The sequence below is a fragment of the Tursiops truncatus genome, chromosome 1 (assembly GCF_011762595.2).
Source record: "Tursiops truncatus isolate mTurTru1 chromosome 1, mTurTru1.mat.Y, whole genome shotgun sequence".
NCBI classification, from domain to species: Eukaryota; Metazoa; Chordata; class Mammalia; order Artiodactyla; family Delphinidae; genus Tursiops; species Tursiops truncatus.
In genome coordinates, this window is record NC_047034.1 from 2034264 (window position 1) to 2050215 (window position 15952).

The 15952-nt window shown below is 43.7% G+C and overlaps 1 protein-coding gene across 7 annotated transcripts in view; it reads left to right on the forward strand.

The window, feature by feature from the left end:
• Positions 1–15952, forward strand: part of KIF14 (kinesin family member 14) — a 52354-nt gene that overhangs the window by 16260 nt on the left and 20142 nt on the right. For all 7 annotated transcript variants that reach the window (XR_004523972.1, XM_033847989.2, XM_033848099.2 and 4 more), the window contains 11 exons: positions 1028–1200; positions 2168–2315; positions 2601–2664; positions 3260–3444; positions 6464–6566; positions 7389–7549; positions 10225–10372; positions 10741–10893; positions 12384–12510; positions 14923–15016; positions 15541–15670. Coding sequence is in view for 6 of the 7 variants with exons in the window: in XM_033847989.2 (XP_033703880.1) it covers positions 1028–1200; positions 2168–2315; positions 2601–2664; positions 3260–3444; positions 6464–6566; positions 7389–7549; positions 10225–10372; positions 10741–10893; positions 12384–12510; positions 14923–15016; positions 15541–15670 (1486 nt within the window). In the remaining variant the exon portion in view is untranslated. The remainder of the gene's footprint in view (positions 1–1027; positions 1201–2167; positions 2316–2600; positions 2665–3259; positions 3445–6463; positions 6567–7388; positions 7550–10224; positions 10373–10740; positions 10894–12383; positions 12511–14922; positions 15017–15540; positions 15671–15952) is intronic.

Sequence of the window (15952 nt, forward strand, 5' to 3'; positions counted from 1 at the left end):
TCCTCCAGCCTGTGTCCTCATCTGTAAAATGGGGATAATATCAATATCTGTCTTTTAGGGTTGTAATGAGGGTTAAATGATGAATGAACTATTATTAGTGCCTGATGTTTGAGCATTGCTATGTGTGTGAGGTGAAGTTTAGCACACGCTGGCTGGTATGTAAGTGTTCAAAAAGTATTTTCATTAATGAACATGTATGTAACTTCAGATATATTACATTCAGAGTACATCTGTATTGATTTAATATCCAATTCTGATACGGACTGCATCACTGTTGACAGCAGTGTATCGTTACATTTGACTTATTATATTATAATTGCCACCTCAAAACCTGTAAGGGAACAGTGTGATTTTTTTAATGCCTTTTGAAAATTAAGAATAACTTTTGAAAGTTAGGAATAATTCACTCTGCATTCATAAATACAGAGCTTTTAGTCTCATGATCTTTTTCCTTCTAAAATAAGGCTTTTGCATATAATAGAAAACAAAATTTGTGTTTATATGTTCATCCGTCATTTTCTGCACTTTCGAGCAGCTGCTTTGAAGGGCTCTGGTGACCCTGGAAATGCAAGGGTGACCAGACACACAGTCCCGCCCCTAAAGTAGCTCGCGGTCTAGTGTGGGGAGAGGGATTTTACTAAATATTAGAGAGTTAACCGTATTTTAAAATCTTTGCACAGACTATCGCTTCACAGAACAACATAAAAGTGTGAGACGAGGGACTTTCCCTGGCAATCCAGTGGTTAGGACTCTGCGCTCTCACTGCCGAGGGCCTGGGTTCAATCCCTGGTCGGAGAACTAGAATTCCACAAGCTGCGCGGCCAAAATAAATAAATGAGAAGTGTGAGGTGAAATAAAGTGCGCAGAGATCTAAAAATAGCTACAAATATCAAACGATTCTAACCGGTGTCTGAGTGAGGAGCGTAGCACTGCGTCACGTGTCCCGGTGGTCTGCCTTGTGCTCTCTAGGTAGTTGTCACGAGGTCGTTGCAGAAGCAAAGTCTAATCGTGACTGTTTTCCTTGAAGGCTGCTGAAGGAAAGTCTGAGCGGAAATTCCAAAACGTCGATGATCGCCACGGTCAGCCCGGCGGCCAGCAGCGTGGAGGAGACCCTGAGCACGCTGAGATACGCCACCCAGGCCCGGATGATAGTCAACGCCGCCAGGGTCAACGAGGACGTGAGCGCCAAGTTGATCAGAGGTCAGCAGTTCCCTACAGACTTAAAGATTATCTTGCAAGAGTTTAGTCTCAAATATTCATTTCAGTGATGAAAATATGCAGTTTAAGGAAGTTAAAGATTTTTCTCTCGTATCTGTGTAATAGCTGCTAGCCATTGTTCCACACTGATGAGGAGGGCGGATGGAAGGACGGCGGGAAGGAGAGTGACGGGGAAAGTCAGAAAAAGCTGGGAAATGGGGTGGGTGAAGGGGAAGGAGCCAGCGTAGGAAACCCTCTATGGACTGAGTCGTGCGCCTGTGCAGCACAGGGACGAAAATGTCCTTTACTTTTCCTCCTGTAGCCTTTCCGCCGTTGTCTGTCTCTCACCTCTGCTTCCTCTTGGTTCATTGACCCAAAGGCTGCTTGGTCCTGGGTTTCCAGCACGGGCCTCCCTTCGCCAGCGCCGAGTGTCCTTCTCTTGCTCACCTGCTCGGGGATCTTGCAGAAGGCGAATAGGTCCCTCAGAGGTGTGGGCCAGAGGAGGATGGATTTGCCGTCTCGTGCTCCATCTTTTCCTGTTTGGATCCCCTCGCGTTTACAAATGGGACCATTTTCATTAAAAATAAGTATTCTGAATTCCAGCTTGGCAAATCTGTCATCTTTATCTAACATGTCTTTAGGAGTATGGTTTGCCTGGGGCAGTCCTGGTTCATGGCTGTCATCCCAGTGTGATGAATGGTGCCCCCGGTCCTTCCCAGGCGTGTCCCTCTTTGGACGATACATTACGTGGCCATACTGCTTATGAGGGAGGGAAATTCATTAAGAGGGGAGCAGTTTTTCAGGTAAAGGTTAGGTAGAGATTTGTAGGTAAAGTAAAATTTCTGCAAGTATTCTGTTTTACTTAGTATTTAAAACGTCAAATAAAATAGAAGATTGGAGGGTTATGTCTAGTGTGGGAATTACTATATATCAAATGTTATTGATCATGCATCTTTCTACAAATATTTAGACTTGAAAGCAGAAATTGAAAAGTTAAAAGCTGCTCAAAGAAACAGTCAGAACATTGACCCTGAGCGATATAGGCTCTGTCGGCAAGAAATAACATCCTTGAGAATGAAGCTGTATCAGCAGGAGAGAGACATGGCAGAAATGCAAAGGTGGGCTCTGGTCACTGCCTTCGATGCTGTGGGTGTTGCCTGGAATCGCTGGACTGGCTTGGGGCAAGGGTCGGGAGAGGGGGCGGGGGTGGAGGTGGGGATGGGAGGCTGAGGAGGTACCAGAGTCTGCCTTTATCCCTGCCTTCCCTGTGAACAGAGCAGCTTATCCCCAGACCATTACGTTTTAAGTATTCCCAAGTGGCTTCCTCATCTCAGAATCTCTTGATCAGTCTTATAAACCTGGATATTTTTAACTCTTTTAAACTCTCGTTTGTCTTTGGTAAGAATGTGGAAAGAAAAACTTGAACAAGCTGAAAACAGGAAGCTTCAAGTAACAAAGGAGTTACAGGTATCATTTCAACTCTCTAAACTGATTTGAAAATTTGCAAAGAAATATGACAGTAAATATACAGATGTACTTTCTCAAATTCCAGGCCAAGGAATTTGTTTTATCCTGTGGGAAGTGGGAAATCATTGAAAGTGTTTGACCAGGGAATCGACATTTTGAGAATTAGTTCAGAATTACTTTGGTGTAGGGTGTAAGCAGGACTGAAGCCAAGAGGGACTGTTGGCAGGGCAGGCAGAAGGCTGCCTCAGTGGTTCAGGCAGGAGGTGCTACGGGTCTGAACCAAGGTGATGGCAGTGGAGACGCGGCGGCAGGACCTGACCTGCTGTAGACGTCGGTGGGTGAGATCAGGCACATCTGGTGATGCTGGGTTGAGCCGTGAGTGGGCTGAGGATGGTGCCAGGACAGAGGGTCAGCGTCTTCCTGGGAGTCTAAGAAGTATGGTGGTCACGCTTACGGGGAAGTCGTGAGGAGAGGGTCTAAGAGACCGTTAATTAACTGAGTCCCACATACCGCGACTTAAATGTTTAATGTTTTAGGTGGATCTAACAGTTTCATGCTTGTGATTAAAGTTAATTTTTTTTCTGACTTCTACTAGAAAGCAGGAATTACATTTCAAATGGACAACCATTTGCCAAACCTGGTCAATCTCAATGAAGACCCTCAGCTGTCGGAGATACTGTTATATATGATAAAAGAGGGAACAACTACAGTCGGAAAGTATAAACCAAACTCGAGCCGTGACATCCAGTTGTCGGGGGTGCTGATCGCCGACGAGCACTGGTGCGTTCCCGCCAAGTACTTTTCCAGATCTTGATGACTGTGGCTTCCTTCACATGAGGCATTCACTCACACTGATTCTTTGGTATAAGTCTTCGAATGCATCTCTTAGCCAGGAAAAACAGGCAGTCTGAGTGTTTTGTGAGGATGGCAGGTCAGTTACTCTCAATATGAGATACGAGGTAGTATCGCTCTATCAGGAGTTATCCCTCAGCCAATAGATCTAAACTTCTATCCATCATCTATGGCAGGATTTTTGATCGGGTTGACAAATTTTAAAATTTGTTCACATGAATTGAACACATTTTAAAATTCATTCATATGAATTGAATGATACTGTGTCATTAGGGTGATAGTACGTGTAAACTGTTGTAGCTCCGCAGTGTGTTTTCATGATTTGTCCATGTTGATGCTCTCTCATTTTTCCGCTGTGAAGTACCCTGTTGTATGAGTCTACCTGTCTACTTGGTTGGTGGGCGCTTGGGTGGTGTCTCATGTTTTGCTCCCCCAGTACTGCTGTGGGCGCTCTTGGATGCGTCTCCTGGTACAGACGGGCAGAGCTTCTGTGGGGCGAGTTTCATACCCTGAGTTAGGGCCCTCGGGGCAGCCGCTGGGAACCCGGGCGGCCAGGCCCTCCTGTCCGCCCCGCTGCGCTGCGTCTCTGATGATCTTCCTGTTACCCTCCCTGTATGGTGATCATTGTGAAGTTTGGGAAAATTGCTCCTAAGTGGTGTGTCTAGCAGCAGAGATGCCAGGCTGCAGCATATGTGCGTAGCCACCTTTATGAGGTAATTTCGGATTGTTTTCCAGAATGGCCGGCACTCCTGCCGCCCTTGGCGCTGAGGTCCCTGTGGCCCCGCATCCTTGCCGACCCTTAGCTGTCAGGTGGATGTGAGATGACGTCTCGTGGGGGATGCGTGTTGCATTCCCTTGACTAATCCTGTTCACCTGTTCTTGGGCCATTTTTGTTTGCTCTTCTGTAACCTGCCTGTTCATGGCTTTTGTCCATTTTTCGATTGTGTTGGGTTTTTTCCATAATTTTTAGGAGTTTTTTAATATATTTTGGTGGCCCAGCTTTTGTGAGTTTCGCGTGTTGTAAATGTGTTTTCTCCAGCGTGTGGCTCATCGTTTCACTCTCTCATGGTGCCTTCGGATGGATCAGAGTCTTAGTTCGTGTAGTACATAAGTCAGTCTTTTCCTTTACGGTTGTCAGTGTTTGCGTCTTGTTTAAGAAATCATTTCTCCACTGAGGTCATAGAGACAGTCACCTAAATTATCTTCTAAATGTTTTGAAGTTTTGCCTTCACATTTAAGTCCTTAAGTCGTATGGAATTTTTTGTTTGGTGTGAAGTAGGGATCTAAATTCATTTATTTTCCACGTGAATAACCAACTCTATCAGTACCATATATTAAATAACATATGACTTTTTTTGTGATCTGCAGTACAAAAAATTTCCAAAAATACAGAGTGTATTTTCTCACCAATATTGCACGGCCTTAGGTCCTCGAGCCCGCGTTGTCTTTGTACCCGGCGTGGCACGGCTTCTTGATCCTCAGATCCTCTTTCTCTTCCGTTAATTAACCGTTTTCTATAACAAATAAACCCAGAATTATTTATGCTTGTAGCAAAGATACAGAACATGCCCCCGAAGAGTTGAGAGTCCAGGGGGACCAGGAAGTCCCCCACTCGCCTGGCACTTGGTGTTTCCCCTTTTAGTACACGGATAGGTGTTTGTCTCACTCTCTGGACCCTGAACTTCACGAGAGCAGGTTTCGTGTCTGTCTTCACTGATGACATACCCGGCACGTGGGGCTCAGTGGACAAAGGAGCGCCAGTACCCATCAGTTTATATTAACATTAGGTGGGTCTTAGCTACTTAGTGCTTAAAAGTAAAGAAAGAGAAGGAAAGTTCACCTCTAGCTTTGAGCCCTAAAGAGAAGCTGCTGAGAGGGCTCTGGCCTTGACGAATGATGGAGATAAGGGAGAGGATGTCTTATGTCGACGGAGCGATTCAGGTAAAGGAGAGAAGCTGATGTTAAGGCAAATCCAGGTGGGGTTCTTATGGAAAAGAGTGGTGGATCAGGGGGTTGGTGGTTGAAGCTGGATGGGGGTGGGAGGGGGCAGAATGCTAAGGCCAAGGGCTTTTGATGGCAGAGCAGATAGAGCTGGGAGAGAGGAGGCGTCAGAACAAGCAGACCTTGTTTAAACCTTTATGGGGTTAGGACACTAGGCTGGCGGGAGGGTGGGCTGTTCTTCCCAAGTCCTCTCCTCTAGGTGCTCAAGTTCAAGTTTAACTGGAGATCTCGGAGCCTTGTCTGGAGCTGGAGGGTTTGTTTGGGGCTCAGCTTTTGCTACAGTTTTCTCTTTCTTTCTGTCCAGTTAATCCAAAGATAATTGGATTTTGGAGTTTCTTTCCTATTTTCTGTATAAAAAGACTCAAAAGGATATGTAGCATTTATAGTTGATTTTCAACAGTATCATCTTATCGTCAGAGTTCAGTTAATTAGACGTCCAAGGAGTGTGCTTTTATCTCCATGCTTTTCCTTCCTCTGTATTACCTCTCTTTTCATGGGAGGAAAATGTTGTTTGTTCCATTATTAAAACTCATAAATGAAACCAGAAAGTTAGAAAAGTAAAACATAAAAATACTTAAAACTCTTCCATTCATAAAGAAACCACTGTCAGTATTTTAGTGTATTTTCCTTTAATGTTTGTGTATTTTTTTTTTTTCCATTTCTGGGGAAGAGGGGTTGGTATTTTTTTTAAGTAGTTTTAATCAAAATACATACGATGAAAATTTTTCCCACCACTGGTGGATAGAATTGCTAGAGAAGCCAGGCTTTTTCACCAAACCTTCAAAATCTAATTGAAGGAAAATAAGAGAGTTCTAAGTCATTATGGTCACAAATTGATATGAACCTTGACACTAAGGGAATAACTCAAGGAGGATTATCTGTATTGCCCTTTTCTTACTTGTTAGTCTGTCCTGTAGTTGTAACAATGTGCATCCTGTCTTCACAGCACCATCAACAATTTCGATGGGACCGTGAGTATCATCCCAGCTGGGGAAGCAAAGACATATGTAAATGGAAGACTTATTTTGGAACCCACGGTATTACATCATGTAAGTTGGCTGCTGCTAAGATGTGAGAAATTGTTTGACTTCGGGCAAGTGATCTAGTTTTTCTGAGCCCGATTCTGTCCTCTGTAAGATCAGTAGTGAACGGGATGAAGGACTTTCTGGTTCTAACGTTCTCTTATTTCACGCATTGCCTGCCTTTGTGCAGAGACCGCAGTTCTGTTATGGTGGGTGAACCAGCCCCCAAGGAGCTGTCCACCAGCAGCAGCATTATGTGTTCCGGGAAGAGCTGGGCTTTGGAATCAGGCCAGACAGGGTCGAAGCCCTGGCCCTGCCACTTGCCATATGACCTTTGAAAAGTTATTAAGCTCGGGGTGATTGCATGTCAGCCATGTCAGGACACTTTTGAGAGCATTTCAATAATCATATTAGGAGAACAGGCATGAACTATTCTGTTGAAGGCAAAGCAAGACGTATGGCCACTTGGTATATATCCTGTCTTTCAGGAGGGATAAGGGAGGAGTAGGTGAAAGAATTCACGCATAGTTCTTAATACAGTGTCTGCAGACAGTGAGCTCAGTGTGCGCTTACCACTGTTACTGTCAAGCTCTGTGCTCTGTTAGTTTCCTCATTCCTAAAATCGGGATAAGAACATGCATAGTTGTGAGACATCAGTGAGACGATGTATGTGTAGAGTGTCAGATGCAGTTCTTGGCCTGTAGGAAGCATTTCATAAATGTTAGCTGCCGTGATTTTTATGTTTATCATTAGTGATACTAGACTATTGAATTGTTGAACATAAGGTTTGTCCCACGGAATTTTTTGGTTCAGACTCACCTCAAGGAGTAAATTTCTTGTGTGCTTTAGGGTGACCGGGTGATTCTTGGTGGCGATCATTATTTTAGATTTAATCATCCAGTAGAAGTCCAGAAAGGGGAAAGACCGCCCAGTAGAGATGCTCTTGTGAGTGAGGGTCCAAGAGACTTTGAATCTGCAAAAAATGACTTGCTCTTGGCACAGAGATTACAGTAAGTATTTTTGTTGGTATGAAACCGTAAGTATACGGGAGAGGGCTATGGAGAGCCTTAATCAGGTTGTCCTGACTGCACTCGTTAACTCTTGGGGTGCCGATTTCTAGCGACGTGATCTTTCCTCTTCTGTGTGCACTCACTCAACAAACAAACTTAGCTCCTACGCTGGAGGAATTTGTCTTCTTATGGGGCTGACGGACAGACAGACAGAGTGCCCTGACAGAGCCCTGCACCGTGTGGAGCTCCTGGGGTGACTCCTGCCCCGACCAGGGATCAGCGAAGGTCTCGTGAGAAGATGTCCCCTGGGAGGGAGTCGGCCAGGGGAAGCCTGGGGAGTGGACCCTTATTTACTTTTCTTCTTTTGCCCCAGTTTTAGCTGAGGCAATATTGTAGGAGTTCTGATTTCAGCAGGATCCCTGTAAAATAAATGGCAAGTAACACAGAAATAAAATGCTAAAGCATTTGGACTTTATCTTAAAGGTTATAGGGTCATGAGAGAATTTTAAGGAGACACGAGACAGACATGATGGGGATCACATTGCAGAAGGGTGGCTGTGGCCCAGGTCTGGAGGGTGGAGGGCGGTGGAGCCGGGTCCCGGGCTGCAGTGCAGTGGGGGCTGGGGGGTGAGACGGGCATCGCGGGGTCACGGGGAGAGAAGTATCCGCACAGAGGATGGAGGCGGGGGCTGGGAAGGTTGACCGGGGTGGGCCACACGAACCCTGCTTTGTCACCTTGTCAAAAGTCTGAGCTTGCTTTGCCCTCTTTTTTTTTTAAAGTTGTGGTACAACATACGTAGCGTAAAATTCACCTTTTTAGCCATTTTTAAGTGTGCAGTTCAGTGGTGTTAAGTACATTCACAGTGTTGTGCAGCCTCAACCATATTCTGTCTCCAGAACTTTCTCATCACCCAGCTGGGCCTCTGTACCTACTAAGCAACGGCTGCCCCCTCCCCCCAGGCCCCGGTAGCCATTAGGTCCTCTTTCTTTTGACATTCTTATTCTTTTTTTTTTTTTTGGCTGCCTTGGGTCTTCATTGCTGTGCGCAGGCTTTCTCTAGCCGCGGTGAGCGGGGAGCAGGGGCCACTCTTCGCTGCGGTGTGCGGGCTTCTCACTGCGGTGGCCTCTCCTGTTGTGGAGCACGGGCTCTAGGCGCATGGTCTTCAGTAGTTGTGGCTCGCGGGCTCAGTCGTTGTGGCTTGTGGTCTCCAGAGTGCAGGCTCAGCAGTTGTGGCGCACGGACTTAGTGGCTCCGCGGCATGTGGGATCCTCCCGGACCAGGGCTCGAACCCGTGTCCCCTGCCTTGGCAGGCAGATTCTCAACCATTGCACCACCAGGGAAGCCCTGACATTCTTATTCTAATTCAGTAAAATTGGGTACGGAAATTTTATGCAGTACAGTTGTTAAAGCGTCGGGTTTTGTTGAGAAGAAAAAAGCTTTTAGTTTTCTGTAATCACCAATCCTTTTCCCCCCATACAGTGAAAGGTAATTTAATATTTTGACTTCTCAAAATGTCTAAGTGTTACCTGAAAACTGGGTTCACCTCTTGGTGGGCGTCGAGCCAAAAGACACAGCCAGGCCAAAGATCAGGAGAAGGAAGGATGCATTGCTTGCATCAAGTAAGGAGAACGTGGGAACTTTCCCAAAGCCGTGCTTCCCCAACAGTAAGACTGGGGAGGTTTTAAGCTAAGGGTACATGCGTGTTCGTGAAGGGGCCCGAGCAGGGGAGAAGTCAGCATAGAATCAGGGCAGGGATCGACAGAGTCCAGGCTTCAGTTGACTGAAGTCACGGGGATCACAGATGGTCAGCATCTCCATCCCTGAGGTTCCCGTTGACCTGGTGGCTGAGCTTCAGGCTAACCTTCACCATTGACTCAGAGCTGCGAGTCTTCACAACGGGTGTCTTATCTTTGCTGTTGTTTCTCTTGCCTGATAACAGTTGTTCTTTTTTTCCCTCGAGATCATTGGTTTCTGAGGCTTGTTCAAGGGCAAGCGCTGTGTCCAGGCTCAGATCGCAAAACGGCTCAGGCCAAACATGGCTTCTCTTCTGTCAAGAAAGCCCTGCCTGGTTCTCTCTCTGGGGGACCCCCCACCCTGTCTGCTTACAAAGTTATTATAGATGATTGGAAAAATATGGTACAATCTCTGCTTTATCAGCTCATGTATCATGCTTTTAGAGGCATTTCAATATATTCCTAATCTGTGACCTAAACATGAATTGAAAGATAATGATATGAAATAATTTTTGCCCTAACCATTGTTAGTTTAACATAAAATGCCCATATTTTGTGTATACTACAATGTTAACTGTAATATTTACTGCAGTGTTCACTGTAACATAATTATGTTATAAATATATATTTTATATTTTTATGTAAGTTAAAACATTTTTATATAGCTGAAGCATTAGAAAAACATTTGCTTAAATATCGAGCATCTGCAATGGTAATTAAGTTAGAAATGAGCACATTTTCAACCTTTTATGTTTTGTTTGTATAAAGAGTTCTAGAGCTAATAAACATTTCAGAATGCTGCTGACAGAATGTCAGAAATGAAGTTTTGAGATTTGAACTTTTGTTTAATTTAACATCTTAATATGATTAAGAACTATTATAGCATATGAAGAATTCTTGACAGAGTACCCTGTCACTATTGAATATTTTGCTACTTGTAGACTTGAAGCAGAAATAAAGGAGGCGCAGTTGAAAGCAAAGGAAGAAATGATGCAGGGGATCCAGATCGTGAAAGAAATGGCTCAGCAAGAGCTTTCCTCTCAAAAAGCTGCGTACGAAAGCAAAATAAAAGTCCTGGAAGCAGAACTGGTAAGAGGCAGAACTGTTTCCTTTCTCTGCCGGTGCAGGGCCCCAGGGGAGCGTCAGAGGGGAGATCACGGCTGCTGGGCTGGGGGAGGAGAAGCAGACAGGCTCTGTCCCCCAGCCCTTGGGCAGCCCTGCCTCCCAGAAGCCCATCTGGAGGGCAGCGCTCTGAAAGGTTTGACTAGTGATGGTTATTTTCGGTTGGGTTAGTCAATCTGGATGGGGTGGAGAAGCATTGGGGCACCTTTTCTATCTGTGAGTCAATTTCCTGTGCACTGATTTTTACAAAGGGACTTTTGTACCTATTTGGTATCATTTTTGAAGAATTGCTCTGTATCTTTGCCCTATTTATTTTTTATTATTGTATGTCAAAGAAAGAAGAATGTCAAAGGAAGAAGATACAGGAAATAAATAACCAAAAGGCTAATTACAAAATTGAGGAACTAGAAAAGGCAAAGCAGCGTTTTGAACAGGAAATATATGTCAACAAAAAGCGGTTAGAAATGGAGACTTTGGCTACGAAACAGGTAATTTCATTTTATAGCTAGTCTGAGCTATCTTGAGGAGAGGCTGGATTTTTCTTTTTTTTAAAGAGCTTATGGTCTCTTGATGGGCGATGGCCAAATCCAGGTCTGCAGGTGAGAAGGGGCTTCCTGCCTGAAAGCCTCTGTCCTCACGATGTGCTCACACAGATCTTTTCAAAGGGACAGAGCTGTTGTTTCCAGCGAGTTTCAGTCGAGTGTTCTCTTTCCCTGCGTGCACAGCGACCCTGTGGTCAGTCATGCCGAACGATGTAAGGAGTGAGGTGATACTAGGGCGTGGTACACAGAAGGGGGGACGGCTCAGCTCCTGGACGGGTTACATCCCAGTGCCAGGGTGGAAAGAGCAGCGAGCAGGCCGTGTGCCCGCGTGAGTCCTCAGGGAACTACCTCAGCCTTGGGAGCTCAGGCGCTGACTTCCCTCATCTCTCTGAGCACAGAGGCATCTTTCAAGGGCAGCTCACGGTGGCTCTCCAGGTGCTGGACCAGCAGCCTCAGCATCGCCTGGTAGACGTGCAGATCTCGGTCCGACCAGAACTGCCGAATCACATCCTCTGGGGTGGGGCCGGAATCCCTTCTAACCAGCCCTGGAGGGGGGCCCTGAATCCGGAAGGGAGAGCCCCTGCTTTCGTCTCTGCTGCGACTTCTTACATCTTCAAGTTTTACTCTCAAATGGCAGTTTTCCTTCTTTCCTTCCTAAGTTTATGGTGGGGTTGGGGGTAGAGGAAGATACTCGCAGTAACCCCAGAGTACCGGTACTATAAAATGGTGAGAATACATATATTAGCCGATTCTAGAGCACGGAGGGGCTAGTGAACCACCCTGGAAAGTTTTAAGAGAAAAACAGATGTGTTTAAATCTTGAAAACAATTATCATTAGTGGGCTGTTATAAGGCTTATTTGTATCAAGTGAGGTGTTTTGGTTTTTTTTTTTTTTTGTGGTACGCGGGCCTCTCACTGTTGTGGCCTCTCCCGTTGCGGAGCACAGGCTCCGGACGCGCAGGCTCAGCGGCCATGGCTCACGGGCCCAGCCGCTCCGCGGCATGTGGGATCTTCCCGGACCAGGGTACGAACCCGTGTCCCCTGCATCGTCAGGCGGACTCTCAACCACTGCGCCACCAGGGAAGCCCTCAAGTGAGGTTTTTAGGTGTATTTTTAATTTAACTTTTTAATTTAGTCAACAAATTCTTGAGTAGTTTTTTCCTTTTTTTGTTTTTTTTCTGAAGGTTTTTATGCTCCTATCAATGGGGAGAAAAAGATTAATCTATGTTATCAAAAATTCCTAATGATTTTGTTGTGGGGGAAAAAATCATTTTATGAGGATACTTTATAAATCATTTTTTAAAAGCCTTTATGCTTAATAAAACACGCACTGTGAAATGAGAATTATGTAGTGCATTACCATTGTCAGTCTGGTTTTCTAATTTCTCTCTTTGCACGGTCTCGTGTACGGCTCCACATGAATGAATATCAATTAGGCTTTAGAAGACCACAGGATCCGCCATGCAAGAATTCTGGAAGCTTTAGAAACCGAGAAACAAAGAATTGCTAAGGAAGTACAAATTCTACAGCAAAATCAGAGTAATAGGGATAAAACTTTCACAAGTGAGTATAGGACGATTTTAGCAGGTATTTTCTAAAGTTATGTATGTTATTTCATACAGTTAGTAAAATGTTAATTAACTTTGTGTATTTAAAATTTTTTTTCTAGATGTTGCTGACTTCTCTGGATCTAGATAAATTTGTATGAATGATTATTTTTAGGATATTCACTTTTTAGAATATTTAGTTATATAAGCAAATAGTAAACAGAATTCCAAGTATTATTTTAATGTGTAGTATGCTTCTTAAAATGTCTTACTCTAATCCTTAATTCTTATTTTATAAGAATTATTAATCTGAGTTGTGCTTAATCATTGCATACTTCGTTTTCTTTCTCACTTGAAAGTTGTTATTTTTTTGTACGTTTCTACATTCCTGTGTAGAGCACAGCATTTTTTTCAAATATTTATGTATTTATTTGGCTGTGCCGGGTGGCTTGTGCCACCTTAGTTCCTGACCAGGGATCAAACCCAGGCCCTGCAGTGAGAGCGCAGTGTCCTAACCACTGGACCGCCAGGGAATTCCCCAAACACAGGCTGTTTAATGTAAGCTTTCTTTTTTTAATTATAGAAAGTTTCAAATAAACTATGAAAGCAGAGAGATTACTACAGTAAACTCTTCCATACTTATCATCCATCTTCAACAGTTACCCACACATGTTCAGTTTTGTTCCAGCCGTGCTCAATCCCCCTGCCCTCCTGGACTATTCTGAAGCAAATCCCAGACATCCTGTCACCTGATCTGTAAATACTTCACTGTGTATCTCCAAGTTAGATAAGAACTCTCTTTTCTCTCTTTCCCTGTCACTCTTTGAAGCATAACTCTGATATTATTATTACACCTAAAAATATTAATAATAATTTCTTACACATCAAATATCTAGTCCCTATTCAAATTTTGTGGACTATGTCATAATTTTTAAAATCCAGGAGCTTCCCTGGTGGCGCAGTGGTTGAGAGGCCGCCTGCCGATGCAGGGGACGCGGGTTCGTGCCCCGGTCCGGGAGGATCCCACATGCCGCGGAGCGGCTGGGCCCGTGAGCCGTGGCCGCTGAGCCTGCGCGTCCGGAGCCCGTGCTCCGCGATGGGAGAGGCCACAGCAGTGAGAGGCCCGCGTACCGCAAAAAAAAAAATAAAATAAAATAAAAAATAAAATCCATTCGGTTTGTTTGAATCAGGATACAAATGTGGTCGTCCACACCCTGTGTTTGCTAGATGTACCTTTTTTTTTTTTTTTTTTTGTGGTACGCGGGCCTCTCACTGCTGCGGCCTCTCCCATCGCGGAGCACGGGCTCCGGACGCGCAGGCTCAGCGGCCACGGCTCACGGGCCCAGCCGCTCCGCGGCACGTGGGATCTTCCCGGACCGGGGCACGAACCCGCGTCCCCTGCATCGGCAGGCGGCCTCTCAACCACTGCGCCACCAGGGAAGCCCTAGATGCGCCTTTTAAGTCTCTTTTAATCTGTCAGCTGGCTCTTCCTTCCTCTCTCTCTGTCCCCTTATAATTCATGTATTGAAGAAACCAGGTTCTCTACCTGTAGAGTTTCGCAGATTCTGGGTTTGCTGACTGTATGTCCAGGCTGTTGCTTATGCCTCTACATACCCTGCAAAGAACCCGTCGTCCGGGTTCAGTGTTTTAGCAAGAATACTTAGTAGTTGTGCCGTATACTTTCCATAACTTCTGTTTTTAAATTACCTTGAAACTGTTAAATCTGTGTGAGAGATAAGAACATTGTATTAATACATGTTTTTATTCCTCTTAGGTCCTAAAACAGTACCATGCAATGAATACTTGATTTTTTTTATCCACATGAACAATGAATTTCACTCTTCCAAAAAAATGTTTTTAATGGAATGCTGGTTATAAGTTTGAACAATATAGAAAATGTTTATGCCAAAATCTTAAATTTGAATTAGGAACGTGGAATTATGTACTGAAAGTGTTTTTATGTCCTAATATATCTCTGTTTCTGTCTTTATCTATCTATTTTTAAAATTTCAGGCAAAATTAAAAAAGGACTGTGGTTCTATTTAAGTTAAGGCTGTAGTATACTTTACCTAATACTTTACATAAGTTAGGAGTTAGGAAAAAAGAAATTAGAAAAAAAATCTTTAAAAATATTAGAAGGAAAAGCAGCATCTTTGGCATTTCCTTGTTTACAAAACCCGTATCCTCTCTCTGTGAACTTCAGTTTTCTTCCACGCCTCCACGGGTGAAAGACCTCATTTTGTATGAAGAATATTTTATTTCACCAGAGAGGCTTGAAGAAAAGTTACTGAGTTGTCACCTTCACCTTCTGTGATGTATCGTTAAAACCATTCGTTTGAAGTCAGTTGTTTTTCAGGACGTGTTGTGCCTGGTGGCGTGTTAGTGCTCACATACGTGTTCTGAATCTTCTCCGTGTGCTCTCTGCTAGTTCAGCCCAGTTGGAGCTCCATGAAACTCTCCGTGATGATTCAGGAAGCCAATACCATCAGCAACAAGTTAAAAAAGAATTATGTTTTTGGCAGGTGAGTGATTATCTTATTTGTAAAGTAATTTGTTGTTTTAAACTAGTCACGCTTCATGCTTCATGTGATTTTTTTTCTGTTTTAGTTTCTCTAAGGACATGGTATCCTACATGCCTGTCCAGGAGCAAGTGGGTGTCATAATGCCCAGGGGCACTTCCAGATTCCCCTCTCAGAGCTCACTCTGGAGTGAAAAAGGCTTTCAGCAATGAACATACTTGTATATTTTATAAACAGAATAATTTTAGATGTTTTAGGAATTCACTAATTTTCTTTTGAGTTGAGAATTTATAAGTATTCCACATTTTAAAAGGAATATACAATATTAGAACTTTTAAGAAATTATTATATAAGAAGTTATTTTAATATAGTATATACTAGACATGATTATTAGTATAACAAAAATACTTAACTATGGAGAGATTTAATCAGTGGTCTGAATTTTTATGGGAGTCATTCTAATTCGGAAAACTCTAGGTTATGTATGTTTTAGGAGAAGCATTTTTTTTCTTTGGTTTTTCTTTCAGACATGTATCAGATAAAGGAAGTAGTTCTGACACTTGTATTCAGGTTCGTAACCTGCAACTAGGGGTCTCAACTCTCTGGAGTCTGGAAAAGTTTGAGTCTAAGCTTGCGGCAATGAAAGAACTTTACGAGGTTTGGAATATTATTAAAATCTCTATAACCTTTTTGAAATCAAAATATTATATGTAAAAACTTACAGGATTCTGCCAGATTATAGCCTTAATGCTTGAATTGTGTAATGGAAAAATGAAAATAAACTAGTTAACTCAATCTAGAAAAGGATAAACCTAAACCAAAGGAGAATAGATGAAGGAATCATTAAAAATAAGAGGAATAATTGACAAATTAGAATTAATAAACTCAGGCTTCAGCTCTTTGAAAAGGTGAACATGTGATTTTAGGAATGGACATAGC